Genomic DNA, 13,628 nt, shown 5'->3' with positions numbered 1-13,628 from the left:
AGAGAGCGGAGCAGCTGTGTAGCATGGGAGAAATGAGGAAGGGGAAAAGACAAGACGAGCAGCAGTTTTGGATGAGCTATTGCGGACAGATGGCAGAGGTAGGGAGACCGGCCGGGAAGGAGTTGCAGGGCAGCAGTGTGGAGTAGTGGTTAGGGCTCTGGACTCTTGACCGGAGGGTCGTGGGTTCAATCCCTGCTGGGGGACACTGCTTCTGTACCCTTGAGCAAGGTACTTTACCTAGATTGCTCCAGTAAAAACCCAACTGTATAAAATGGGTAATTGTATGTATAAAAAATAATGTAATTGTATGTAAAAAATAATGTGATATCTTGTAAAAATTGTAAGTCGCCCTGGATAAGGGCGTCTGCTAAGAAATAAATAATAATGATCTCATGATTGCTATGCAGGTGTAATGTGTGATATAAAGCAGGTCATGATATAAACAGAGTTTCATATTTGCCTACGGCAGCACATTACGAGTGCGAGAAAAAATGACTGATAAGAGCCATCAATTAGAAGCTGCACTTGGTGGTTTTTTGTGTGCATTTGTATAAGACTGACTATGTTGAAGAAGAAAAAAGAACATCACCACTTGAAGAAGTTGGTGTTCTGTAACTGAACTGTATCCCGTTAAGTCTGCACACTAAGCATTTGACAGGCTGCACAAAACATGACAATAAGCGGGTTTGTGAGATATTAAGAGAAGTAACTGATGGTGCATGGCAAGTGGTTTTTGAAAAATCGTGATAATAAAAATGGGGTATGATATAAAGCAAGGTGATATAAAACGGGTGATAGAACTGTTTATAGGGCACCACACCTCACATTTTAGCTAGTCATTTTAGTCTGAAGTGTGACACATACTACACTGTATGTATCTTTGTGTGATTTGAAATAAACAAATATACTGCTGCAACTCATAAATGCTTATTTTTTTTATATAACTTGAGGCTGTAACCACTAAAATATTGAATAGGTAATACAATTGTTATTATTATTTTTTTATAATAATAAATCAGACACAATCATATTTATTATTTTTTTATTATTTAAGTTTTGAAAAGAATAAGACAGACAGTTTATATCAACATTTAATTCAGATCTCGCAAAAGTGGTTTTGTGTGAAACAGGACTAGTTTGAGGTAGTTTTAGACAGAATAAAACTTATCCCCTCAATGAAAGATAAACAGTAACTGTAAATAAAAGTATTTGTTCTTAGCTGTTTATTTCTTAACGTCATTTTAGCCTGATCACACTTGTCAAGGCAGAACCCAGTGTTTTCTTCTCTCAGCAAGGCATGCAATTGTTATTTTTTATTTAAAAATCTAAATACTCACTCCGTCACAAAGTTTCCTTTAATAATATTGTACCCCTAGACCCAGACTGCTATATTTACAGTACACCCCCAAAAGAACTGCTATTAATTATAATTAATTCAAATTGCTCACTTGTAGTACTGTTTACATATGGGACATTTGGGAACTGGGTTGATGGACGAATCTTGTTTTACAACAAATAGATTTCCTTAAGTTATAATTAATACCAGCTGGCTTGAGATATTTTAGAAAAGGAATAGGATTACAGCTATGGCCACAAGTTTAGCATCACCTATAATTTTAGGATTGAGCTATAATAAAAAAAATAAACATAATTTAGATCTTTGATCTGTAATGAAAGAAACTACAAAATAATATCGCAAAAGTCTACTTGAAGCCATAATAGTAGTGCAGTATTTCCTGTTCGATTTTAAAATGTCACATCATTCAATTTGTGTCACTTTTTTGTTATGAATATGGAAAACTACAAAAGCGGTATGTAATTCATTATGTTAACGTAACATTATTCAGCAAGTTCCATTTGACTATGAAGGAAAATGTGATCATTTATAGGGTGATGCAAAACTTTTTGCCATAGCTGTAGAAAACAGTTTGGAAAATCCCAGTGATCCGATTGTCTGAAAATATTCCAAGCATGTGTAATTACTTCATTATGAATGTACAGTGGAGCCACTCTGGTATTTATTTATTTATTTTTAAGCACAGTAACACAGGCATTCTTTGTCAGAGATATGCAGACTTGAGGTGTCTATATATCTCAATATGACTGGATATCCTGTTGTATTACTGCTTAAACAGACATGTACATAGTTTTTGCATCTGTAAAGTGTGTCTGGCTCTGGGGGCACTAAATCAGAAAAAAAAGTAAGAAAAAAAACAACAAAAAAACATAGCTACAAAAGCCAGCAGTGGTCTCAGCATCTATTGGTTGATCACACATCAACCAGTCAAATACCATAAAAGACCTTCTCTGAAGACTAAACGTTCAAAGAATTAAAAGGCTATAGTTATTTCTGAGAGCACAGCACCCCTACACACTATGCTGGGTCTAGAAGATTAACTTTTGAGGACAGCATTCTGCATATCATACTGAGGTAATGGTAGATCGAGTCTGTCCAGTTTAAACTGACACTCCAAATAAAATCTTTCAGCTCAAAATAATTTTTTTCAGGAAATTCAAGTCTTAAAGAATAGCTGATGTTGCAAATCTCTTCCTGCTTAGCATAACCACTTGACAGCTTGTCACCCCAGATTTATGAATACTACTGCATCAGTCACCTTAGCAAGACCCTGCACATAAAGCAAGGAAGACAGGTGATGTACTTTATTAATATGTATTAATGTGACAACAGCTAGTTAGAACAAGGTATCCCCTCTCAACATGGTTTCGGATCAGTGCTGCTTCTTGTTCCTCACCTTGACCACCTGCTTCCTTTCTTTCAGAAAAATCTGGAATGCGGGGGCTTCTTTGCTTTCCTCAGTAACTGGTGGTGAAATAAAGGATGAATAACAATTAGTGATTTGCAGCAAGACATCATAGCTATGTTTAGAGCACAACAATTACAGTGCCGAACAGTAACATAAAACAAGGCTAACGAAAAGATTGACATTGTAAATCATATGGAAACCAATCAAAGTTACAGATTTGGCTCAATTCCTGTACACCTTATTCAGCGGTATAACGGTCATAGAACCCTACAGCACTGTGTTTAATACCAACAGAACATTTTAAAGACACCACCACAGACATGTCCCAGTACGGACTTCTTTCTGAAATCCACTCACTGTTGTGATCGATATCATCCGTGTCACTGTCAATCTCCTCATCTTCCTCGTCTAGATTCCCTCGGGTCAAGATAAAGTCACTGGGGCCTTCAGTCTCTGTGCAGTCTATAGGGAGGGCACAACACTGGTCACCACAACACCAGAGAATGAACTACAGTCATAACAAATGAGCTGTCATGAAAACACAGGACTGACTTACATCCATTGTATGCAGAATATACCCTTGCAAGTAATGCCCATGCATAGGTTAATCAAAATCAGTTAAGCAGTTTGCAAGCCTTATACTGCAGGATTATTAATTTAAAGTCCTTATTTCATTACTGTTATTCAATATTTGACAGTTAAATGGGTTAGTTATAGAAAATGGTTCGCCCTGAAGCATATGATGCAAGCCATACTTCAGAGCCCTTAAAGATTCCAGATACCTTACATTTAAATGTGGGTTAAATATGGTATATTTAAATGTAGTCAGTCAGCAGGTTCTTCCAACGCTGTGAAGTATGTAAATAACACCTGCGTCACTGACGAAGGCCAAAATGCTGGGTCTAGTGTGACAGTGGGCGGAGAGGGTACACATCTGCAACACTGCAAGGCCAGGGGTTTGCGTTTGTGACAAGCGTTAGATGCAGCCATCTATCTGAAAGTCAGTGCTTTAGAGGAAAAGCATGTAGAAGGCTGTGTTTATAAGCAACACTCCATGTTCTAAAAGGTTCTTGTTTGCTTACCATTATTATTCCCCCACTGGAGATGTATATGCCTGTCGCTGGACACAGTATGTCACACTTCAGATTTTTGCTTATATCTACAGAATCACTTGTCCAATTGCGAGGACGCTTGTAAAGGAACATTTATCATAATATTGAGTATCAAAATCTGAGGGTATATTGAGACAGTGTGTGTCTGTACGTCATGCTTAGTTTTTCGTATAACTAGATAAGTTGTTAAAATGTGTAGAAATATGGTTTGGGCATTCTTTTTTCAGTAGTTCTCATTATAATTAGCTTTCCAGACATCCAGTTTAGTACATATGTGAATATAAATTAGTTCCTTAAAATAACTAAATTATAACAAAATAATTACCTGGGGGCGCAGTTGTTTCCATAGCAACAGCTCCCATATCGTTCCGCAGACGTTCAAGCTGTTCTTCCTGTTTCTTACTCTGGGCCTCAGCCTGTGGACAGGCAGATAGACAGCTTTTTTCCCCCCCAATATGTCACTTGCCACACAGTGAACATTCTCTACAACACATACTACACCTTTGGTATTGGTATGATTCAAGAAACCTAAGGCTGTGTTCACACTGGGTCCGTTTAGGGGGTTTGGTCCGCACTCGGTATGGTTCAACAATACAATGCAGCTGGACGGTCCTTTTGCACATAGGAAACTAACTATACAAAGGTAGAGTGCCTTGCATAAATATTCACCCCCATTGGACTTTTCCACATTTTGTAGTGTTACAACCTGGAATTAAAATGGATTTAATTGGAATTTTTACCATTTGATTTACACAACATACTTAACACTTTGAAGGTGCAAAATATTTTTTATTGTGACACAAAAGTTAATTAAACAAAAAAATACATTTGTTGGTTGCATAAGTATTCACCCCCCTGAGTCAATACTTGGTAGAAGCACCTTTGGCAGCAATTATAGCTGTGAGTCTTTTTGGTTAAGTCTCTACCAGCTTTGCACATCTGTATCCTGCAATTTTTGCCCATTCTTCTTGGCATAATTGCTCAAGCTCTGTCAAGTTGGATGGGGACCGCTGGTGAACAGCAATTTTCAAGTCTTGCCACAGATTCTCAATCGGATTGAGGTCTGGGCTTTGACTGGGCCACTCTAAGACATTCAGGTTCTTGTTTTTAAACCACTCCAGTGTAGCTTTGGCTGTATGTTTAGGGTCATTGTCCTGCTGGAAGGTGAACCTCCGCCTCAGTCCCAGGTCTCTTGCAGACAAACAGGTTTTTCTCTAGAATTTCCTCCCTGTATTTGGCTCCATCCATCTTGCCCTCAATCCTGACCAGTTTCCCCAGTCCCTGCCGATGAAAAGCATCCCCATAACATGATGCTGCCACCACCATGCTTTACCATGGGGATGGTGTTCTCAGGGTGATGAGCAGTGTTGGCTTTGCGCCACACATAGCGTTTTGCGCTAAGGCCAAAAATTTCAAATTTTGGTCTCATTAGACCAGAGAATCTTTTTCCACATGTTTGCTGTGTCTCCCACATGCCTTTTGGCAAAATCCAAATGGAATTTGATATGGTTTTTTTCAGCAATGGCTTTCTTCTCGCCACTCTTTGTGGCCAGCTTTGTTGAGCATCCGGGTTATAGTTGTCCCATGGACGGTTTCTCCCATCTCAGCTGTGGATCTCTCCAGCTCCTTCAGAGTTACCATTGGCCTCTTGGTTGCTTCTATGACTAATGCCCTCCTTACCTGGTCACTGAGTTTTGGTGGACGGCCTTCTCTAGGCAGAGTCGCGGTTGTGCCATTTTCTTTCCATTTTTTAATAATGGATTTAACGGTGCTCTGGAGGATGTTCAAAGTTTGGAATATTTTTTTATAACCCAACCCTGATTGGTGCTTCTCCAGAACTTTATCCCGGACTTGTTTTGATAGCTCCTTGGTCTTCATGATGCTGTTTGTTTAGATATGCTCTCTAACAAACTCTGGGGCCTTCCAGAAACCGGTGTATTTAATCTGAGATCATGTGACACTTTAATTGCACACAGGTGGACTCCATTCAACTAATTATGTGACTTCTGAAGGCAATTGTTTGCACCAGAGCTTATTTAGGGGTGTCACAGCAAAGGGGGTGAATACTTACGCAAATCAAGACTTTTCAGTTTTTTATTTGTAAATAATTTTGAAAAATATGTAGATTTTTTCCCCACTTCGACATTAAGGACTATTTTGTGTAGATCAGTGACAAAAAATCCTAATTAAATCCATTTTAATTCCAGGTTGTAACACTACAAAATGTGGAAAAGTCCAAGGGGGGTGAATACTTATGCAAGGCACTTAGAAGTAAACATTTTGCGGTTTAGTTCAGTCTGAGGAAACAAGTAGCGAAAAACCAAATAAATTATCGGGAAACTACATTAGGGTTACCAGATATCCTGGGAAAATTGAGATTGTCCCAGTAGGAAAGATTGATTTTGTTAATTGTCCTGGTTTTGCTATTGTATTTATTTATTTATTTTTTAAGTACAAAACTGTACCATCAGTGTGCTCTGCAAGTTCGTAGCAGAGTAATGTATTAGGTTGTGTGTTTGCGCCATTCAAAAATAAAAGAAACAAACAATCAGATTTTGTTTAATCATTCTGACTTTATGTATACAATGTTTAAATGGTAATAGCGAATTTATTTTTTAAATCTGTTTTCACATTTAACATGTTTTGACTAGATTACTATATAAAGAACATAATGAGTTGCAATGATCTGCAGCAAATTCACCCGATGTTTAATTTTTAAACTATTATTGTGTTATTTTATTTTATATACTGTTGGTTAATGGCTTCAGAGTTGCTACGACGTCAGTGGTCAGACCGCACAATCCAAGCCGAACTGGACAAAACTTACAAAAATAGTAAAATATATTAAATCAATCCCTTGCTTTCTTCTTTTCAAATTACTCTATTTAATGCCGACATTAGCAGAACTTTGTACAATTGTGTTAACATGCATTCTCCTACTGTAGGCATTCAAGCTTTTTTCCCCCACAGCAATATGTAAGAATCTAAAGGCCTACTTTTAAGCTCAACTTAGTAAAACATATGTGAATAACAAACTATATGCGACAAAAACTATGGAAAACGGTTTAAGTCGACTTAAGAAGTTTTTACTCGCATGACAAGCTTGCTCGCTAGAGGTGGTTTTATTTTTTACTCGCAGCGACATTTTATTCGACACTTGCATGGAAACCGTAACAAGTGTATTTCTGGTCCTAGTGGCCTTCTGCACCATTCCAGTGACATCAAATGTTATAATGTGCATGATAAAAACAAGTTGGCAGACGTGGAGCAAATAAGAAACAGTTATTTTTACAATTACTGAACAAATATGATGTTGTCTCTGTACTTGATTTGTTTACGTTTTAAGTAAAAGTTTCTACCAATTCATGTTGTAACAGGGCGAGGAGCCCTGTACATGGATTTTGTTTATTAATTTTTTAGAACGTGGTCTCCCCCTCCGCCCCTGTGCAGGTTATTATTTGGTATTTGTGTATTATGATTTAGTTATTGTATTTAAATGGCGGTGTGACGGGGAAATGCCCCGTCTTTATGAACGTGGTTGGGACTGGCAGGGAGGGGGTTAAATTCCTCCCTACCAGGAAAACATGCGAGAATGTGGCTGGAGCCCTAATTGAATAATCAGCAATTATTGATTAATTGGGCTCCAGCCACAGGGGCTAAAAGCCAGGGGAAAGGCCCTGGCTAGAGGGAGAGTTCTGGAAGGAGAAGAAGAGTGTTTGTTTGTGCTGTGTTTTATTAGTTATTGAATCCAGTGAAGGCAACGCCCAGCCTGGAAGCCTTAATTTGTAAGTTTTGTTTTGTGTCTATTTAGTGTTTTGAAACCTTTTTGTTTGGCCCTTGTGCCTGTTTATTTGGTGTATTTTGTTTAAATAAAAACTTTATTTTTGAACTTTCAAACTGTCTCTAAGCCTCACCCTCTGCCAATCCTGCCACAGGCGGCGAAAGCCGTATGTTTTGGTGTATGATTTATTTGTATTTATTATTATCGTTGTGTAAATATAACGACGAGAGCCGTGCGCCGTGTTTGTTATTGTTTTGTTTATTTTTAAAACGTGTTCTGGCAGAGGCGAGATTGGTGCTCGTCCTCTGCCATGAATAATTAAAAACCTTGTCAAGGTGGTTGTTCAGAGGAGGAACAAGAGCGAGAGGAGAGATACATTTATTGAAAGCTAAGATCCCAGGAACAGTGACAGCAACTGCCCAGCCTGACCTGGGATTGTATTATTTGTGTTCGTGATTTATTTTGTTTAAATCTTTTATTTTTGCTCTGTGAGCAAGTGTTTTTGTGTTTAAACTTTTTATTTTATTTTTGTATTTAAATAAACTGCGCACCACTCGTCTTTTTGAACTGCAGTACCTTGTGTGTTTTGCTTCCTGACGTCACCACACGACCACCCTGCCACACATGTCAATTAAAAATTTTTTTTACCAAAACCCCCTCAAAAAAACGGTCTATTAAAAAAATGTTATTTTGTTTAATAAAAAAAAACAAGCTAATAACATAAAATCACACAAGTAAATCTTATTGAATGCGTCATCTTTTGTTAAAGATATTCATTTAAAATAAATTACCCAGTAACCCCCCCCACCCGACTGCAATTTGTAAATGAAAGAAGTGTCAGCATTATTTTGTACCATTTCAGATGTATGCAAAGTGAGAAATAATGTCGACATTTGTTAACCCTTTGTGGTCCTACGTCGGACCTGGTCCAACACTGCAATTATTCCTATCTGGTCCAATGTCGGACCCTGTCTGACATCATCAAAAAGACGCAAAAAACGGGTTTCTGGTCGTTTTTTCTCCGGAAAAAGCCGAGAAAACCATTCAATGGCCGAGTGGGAGCGACAGGAGCCGAGACAAGCCGAAAAAAAAAAAAGGCGCATCTCATGAATAGTCATACTTGCCCCTGGCATCTGATAATGGAGGCCATAAGGAAACAAGCTGGCTGTGACTGCATCAGTAGAATATCACGGACATTTGCAGAGCTTTTTTCAGATGTTATAGTAATAAAATAATGACTTGGATCGCATTATTGAGGCGTTTGGTGATAAAACGAGTGATCAGGAGATGATTTATCGGTATGTACGACTATTATTATTTATTTATTTATTTATTAGCATATGTGAAAGCTATAGCGAACGAAAGGGTGGGGTGGGGCTGGTGATGCTTTGTTGATATGCAGGGCCTTTTAAACCCGTTTGACTGTGGGAAAAAAAATACTTTTAAACAGCGCGTCTAAAATTAACTGCGCGTGTGAAAATAAATTGGACCTGACGCGCCTGACACGCACTTAATAAATGGACTGCAAAGGGTTAATCGTTTTATTCTTTATTCAGTAATTTTCTCCCATTTTAAAAGTGGCTTTTGATTGGCTGATTTGGTGCCACTAGTCTCCTCAAGTCTCCACTGAATGTTTAATTGTATTTTTATATATACATATACACACACACACTTTTTAAATGGCTTTATAATACAACTGTTTTTTCTGCTTATGCAGTTTAGTAGTATGCATCCTAGTAGCCTACACTGTGCTACACAAAACTGGAAGACTTCTAACAAAAGAGCAGAAATAGAATAAGCAACCTTTAAACTAGTGGGAAAATTTGTGAACACAATGGTGCAGGTTCTATACCTTTACCTTTGTAAGTACCTTTTACGCATGCAACACTTACTTACATAATTTTTGACACTCCCTGCAGGTTCAGTTTTCCCCATACGGGATGTACACTTTATTGTTGGTTTTGTGAACTGCACATGTGGAACAGGGCCAAGGTTCATTGTTTTTTTTATTTTTTATTTTTATTTTTTTTATTAAGAGCTTAACTCGGTAGAATATACTCGCTAGACTAGCGAGCGAGTAAAAAAAAAAAAAAAATCTATGGAAAATCATCTAGCGAGTATATTTCTTGCGAATAACCTGAAAACGTAGCGACACATGCAAATTAGGCTATGACATCACGAAAAGTCACAGGGAATTCCCTTTGACTCGCTAGAATAAACAGTGGATGTAAAACCATTTTTTCACTCTTATGTTGCTACTATTTTTGTAGCAATTTTACCGAGTAACTTATAAACTTGTTCGATAAATGGATGGAAAGCGCACTTAAAACATGCTATATTAAAAATGGAGCAATACATCAATAGCTGCTTTCAATATGCCTTGCAGGATTTGTAAACATCCAGTTCACACACCATATAAAACGAGCCGAGTGCACCTGCAAACTGCACTGTGAACACAAATGAACTCGGTCCTGAAAAAAATAGAAAAAGGACAAAAAAACAAACAAAAAAAACAAACAAAAAAAAACACGAACTTCAGCTCGCATCCAAACAAACTCGTCCCTTTACACGCAGATAAGGGTGAACAGCAAACACATTGATGTACGGTTTCAAACTAAACAAACCAGACCGAGTCAGTCTGTAGCGGGACCCAGTGTGAAAGCAGCCTCAGAGGTAATGGATTTTAGAATTACATTTTATAGAAATGATCGAGCAAATTTGACAGATTTATAACAGTAAACCTCTGACTAAGAGTCAGACAATAAAAACGTTATTATCATAACTCTGGTTCCCTGAAATAGTAATATTAACTATTACAAAATGGGTGTTTCCCCTTTAAGACACCTGAACCTGAAACTTTATACCAAATGACACTCGTCAGAGCAGTGTGAAGCAGATGCTGTTAATCCGACAGCTTTTGTTCCACTATTAAAAGAATAGTAGTTCTGAATTGCCCTGAGTGTTTCCAGTTCAAAAATACCAAATATGTGCACCTTTATGCTAACGGTTTCTCTCTAACCAGACACAACAAGTCTTTAGATACAAGGTGTCACACAAAATAACTGTATACAAAAAAGATGTGGTTCCTAATGTTTATTTTTTACCCTCTAATCGCTGAATTTACGCCACTGGACAAAAAAAAAAAAAAGTTGCAACTACAGTACCTCCCACACACTCGATACGTTACGTGGTGTCATGTGATCAGAGTCAGGAGCAGGAAGTATCAACATACTTCCTGTATCTACCATCAACATCAACAAAACAAGATGGACAGAGTCAGATGTTACTTCAAAGCTGATTTCATGAAACACAGCTCGATAAACAACTACTAATCAAAAGGTTAACTTTTTTTTTTTATTATCAATCCTCATTGAAAAGAAAACAAAAGTTACACACAGACTGTTTTAAATTAATTCGGGATGTTTCAAGTACAAGCCAAAGATAGCCACCGCTTGTGTTTAATAGGCTGTAAATTTAACAACTGCGTCACAAATATATTTTGTCAGTGAAATATAGTGAAATTAAAGCCAACGACTGAATGTTATGTAATACCTCCTCAATGAGCGACCCTGAGTGAAAAAACGACAATCCAGATATTTTTTTGTTTTAACCATGTATTTCAATTGGACGTACCACGTGTAAGAAACTAATAATAATACAACTTGCTTGAACTGTCCAATACCTTTATTCCAACTTTATTCCTGAGTTAACATCACAGCCTCTGATGTGCCATAAAAGAAAAAAAAGAACAAACTAAGAAACCTCTAAATCGCTCCATTCACCCCAGAAATGGAAGTAATATTCAAAGCATAGTAACAGGGAAATAAAAGGGTTATGGGAAGCCTCTATAAGAATTTAATTATTATAAAACAAATGAGGTAACAATACTGGTAACTTAACACCACGTACGTCCTTAGCACTGGGGATAGCACACAAAAGGTTACTTGTGCCTGTCAACCACGCAGACAGACGCTGTTTAGACAGAGCCTGTCCCTGGGACTTAGGCCCGTAACAGACAAAGAATTGTTCTGAATGCCTCCAGCTTTTAGTCCTGTCAACATAATATGCTAGTGGGAAAAGCGTATGGGAAAAGCGTATGGAGCTGGTGCTCCCTGTCAGATTGGAAAGGAGGGGGATGGAAGCCTCCAATTCCAACAACTGGTTAACATGAAAAGCCGAGATGGTCTTCGGCAAAAAAGCAGGGTTAGTAAGAAGGGTAACTTAGACAGGCTTTCGATACTGAGAATGCCTGCATTTCACTCACCTGCTTAGCAGAGGTGATTGCAAGCAAGAAAGCTGCCTTGAAAGACAACAAAATTAGCTCAGCTGAGTGCATGGGCTCAAATGGAGGTTTCATCAGTACATGAAGCACTACATTCAACCTCCAACGAGGAACAATATCCTTCAGCTGTGGCCTAAGCTGCTGGGTTCCTTTCAAAAATTGCCCCGCCAGAAAATGAGCTCCTGGGGAGACGTAATCGATTTTTACATGGCACACTGAGATGGTTGCCAAATAGACCTTTGAAGTAGAGGGAAATTTACCCTCATCAAAAAAGTCCTGTAAAAATTGCAGTATAACTGCCATAGGGCATGTTGTGGGTTCAAAGCCAGGAGACAGTAGACCAGTACCCGTATTGGGAATGGGTAGGGGCTGCCCAGGGTGTCACCCTGTACAATAAGCCCAGTCGGCTCAAATGTAGCTGTTCAGGGGCCAGACCCAGAGCTGGAGGCTCTATGGGTTGGAGTGCCACAAAAGTTCCCTGCACCTGGCTGAACAGGCTGCGCCACATTGGCAGTTCCCACGGTTGGCTGCTCAGAAGCTGCATCAGAGAGGAGAATCATACTCTCCTGGGTCAGAATGGGGCTACTAGTAGCACCCTGGCCTGGTCCTGCCTGACTTTCTCCAGGCATAGCCGGAGCAGCTCATGCGGTGGAAAAGCATAGAGTAGACATGCTGGCCACAGGTGTGCCAGTGCATCTATCCCCTGAGGTCCCCCTTCTCCTTTTACGGAGAACCACAGGGGGCAGTGTGCCGACTCCTGAGAGGTCTATCTCTGCTCTCCCGAATCGCCCAAAATGAGGCTCACGACCTTGGGATGGAGTCTCCACTCTGCACTGCTGGAGATCCCCCTCGAAAGGAGGCCTGCAGCCCAATTGATCACTCCAGGCAGGTGGACTGCAGCATGACAACAACCCCAAACATACAGTGAAAGTCATTAAGAACTATCTTCAGCGTAAAGAAGAACAAGGAGTCCTGGAAGTGATGGTATGGCCCCCACAGAGCCCTGATCTCAACATCATCGCGTCTGTCTGGGATTACATGAAGAGAGAGAAGCAACTGAGGCTGCCTAAATCCACAGAAGAACTGTGGTTAGTTCTCCAAGATGTTTGGGCCAACCTACCTGCCGAGTTCCTTCAAAAACTGTGTGCAAGTGTACCTAGAAGAATTGATGCTGTTTTGAAGGCAAAGGGTGGTCACACCAAATATTGATTTGATGTAGATTTTTCTTCTGTTCACTCACTTTGCATTTTGTTAATTGATAAATATAAACTATTAACATGTCTATTTTTGAAAGCATTCTTACTTTACAGCATTTCACACCTGCCTAAAACTTTTGCACAGTACTGTATATTAAATGATTACTTTTCACAGGTTTTTACAAAGGAGGACACATGCCCACCATGTCGACCTGTTCCTATCCAATTTTAAATAACTTTAGCATAACAGAGGCAGAAGTGTTAAAGGGACTAGGAGCTCTTAAAATAAACAAATCCCCTGAGCCGGATGAGATCCTCCCAATAGTACTCAAAGAAATGAAAGAAGTTATTTACAAACCGCTAACCAAGATCATGCAACAGTCTCTTGACACAGGGGTTGTACCAACAGGAAAACTAAGCATGGACAGACGGAGCAGGTTCCTGGAGCTCAAGCGCAGCTTGTTCAGCTGTTGAGACGAGGGCTTGTGAGTC

At 39.0% G+C, this 13,628-nt stretch overlaps 1 protein-coding gene across 1 annotated transcript in view; it reads right to left on the bottom strand.

Moving 5' to 3' along the window:
• Nucleotides 1–1,025: 1,025 nt before the first annotated feature.
• The window catches only part of gpn1 (GPN-loop GTPase 1), an 89,485-nt gene continuing 76,882 nt past the window's right edge, over nt 1,026–13,628 (bottom strand). The window contains exons 12-14 of the mRNA XM_034005303.3: nt 4,203–4,293; nt 3,123–3,227; nt 1,026–2,821 (exon numbers count right to left, since the gene is read on the bottom strand). Coding sequence (XP_033861194.1) covers nt 2,730–2,821; nt 3,123–3,227; nt 4,203–4,293 — 288 coding nt within the window. The 3' untranslated portion in view covers nt 1,026–2,729. The remainder of the gene's footprint in view (nt 2,822–3,122; nt 3,228–4,202; nt 4,294–13,628) is intronic.

Source organism: Acipenser ruthenus, chromosome 5, assembly GCF_902713425.1.
Source record: "Acipenser ruthenus chromosome 5, fAciRut3.2 maternal haplotype, whole genome shotgun sequence".
NCBI lineage: Eukaryota > Metazoa > Chordata > Actinopteri > Acipenseriformes > Acipenseridae > Acipenser > Acipenser ruthenus.
The sequence above is the reverse complement of the archived record's forward strand: the minus strand, read 5'-3'. Positions and strand labels throughout refer to the sequence as shown.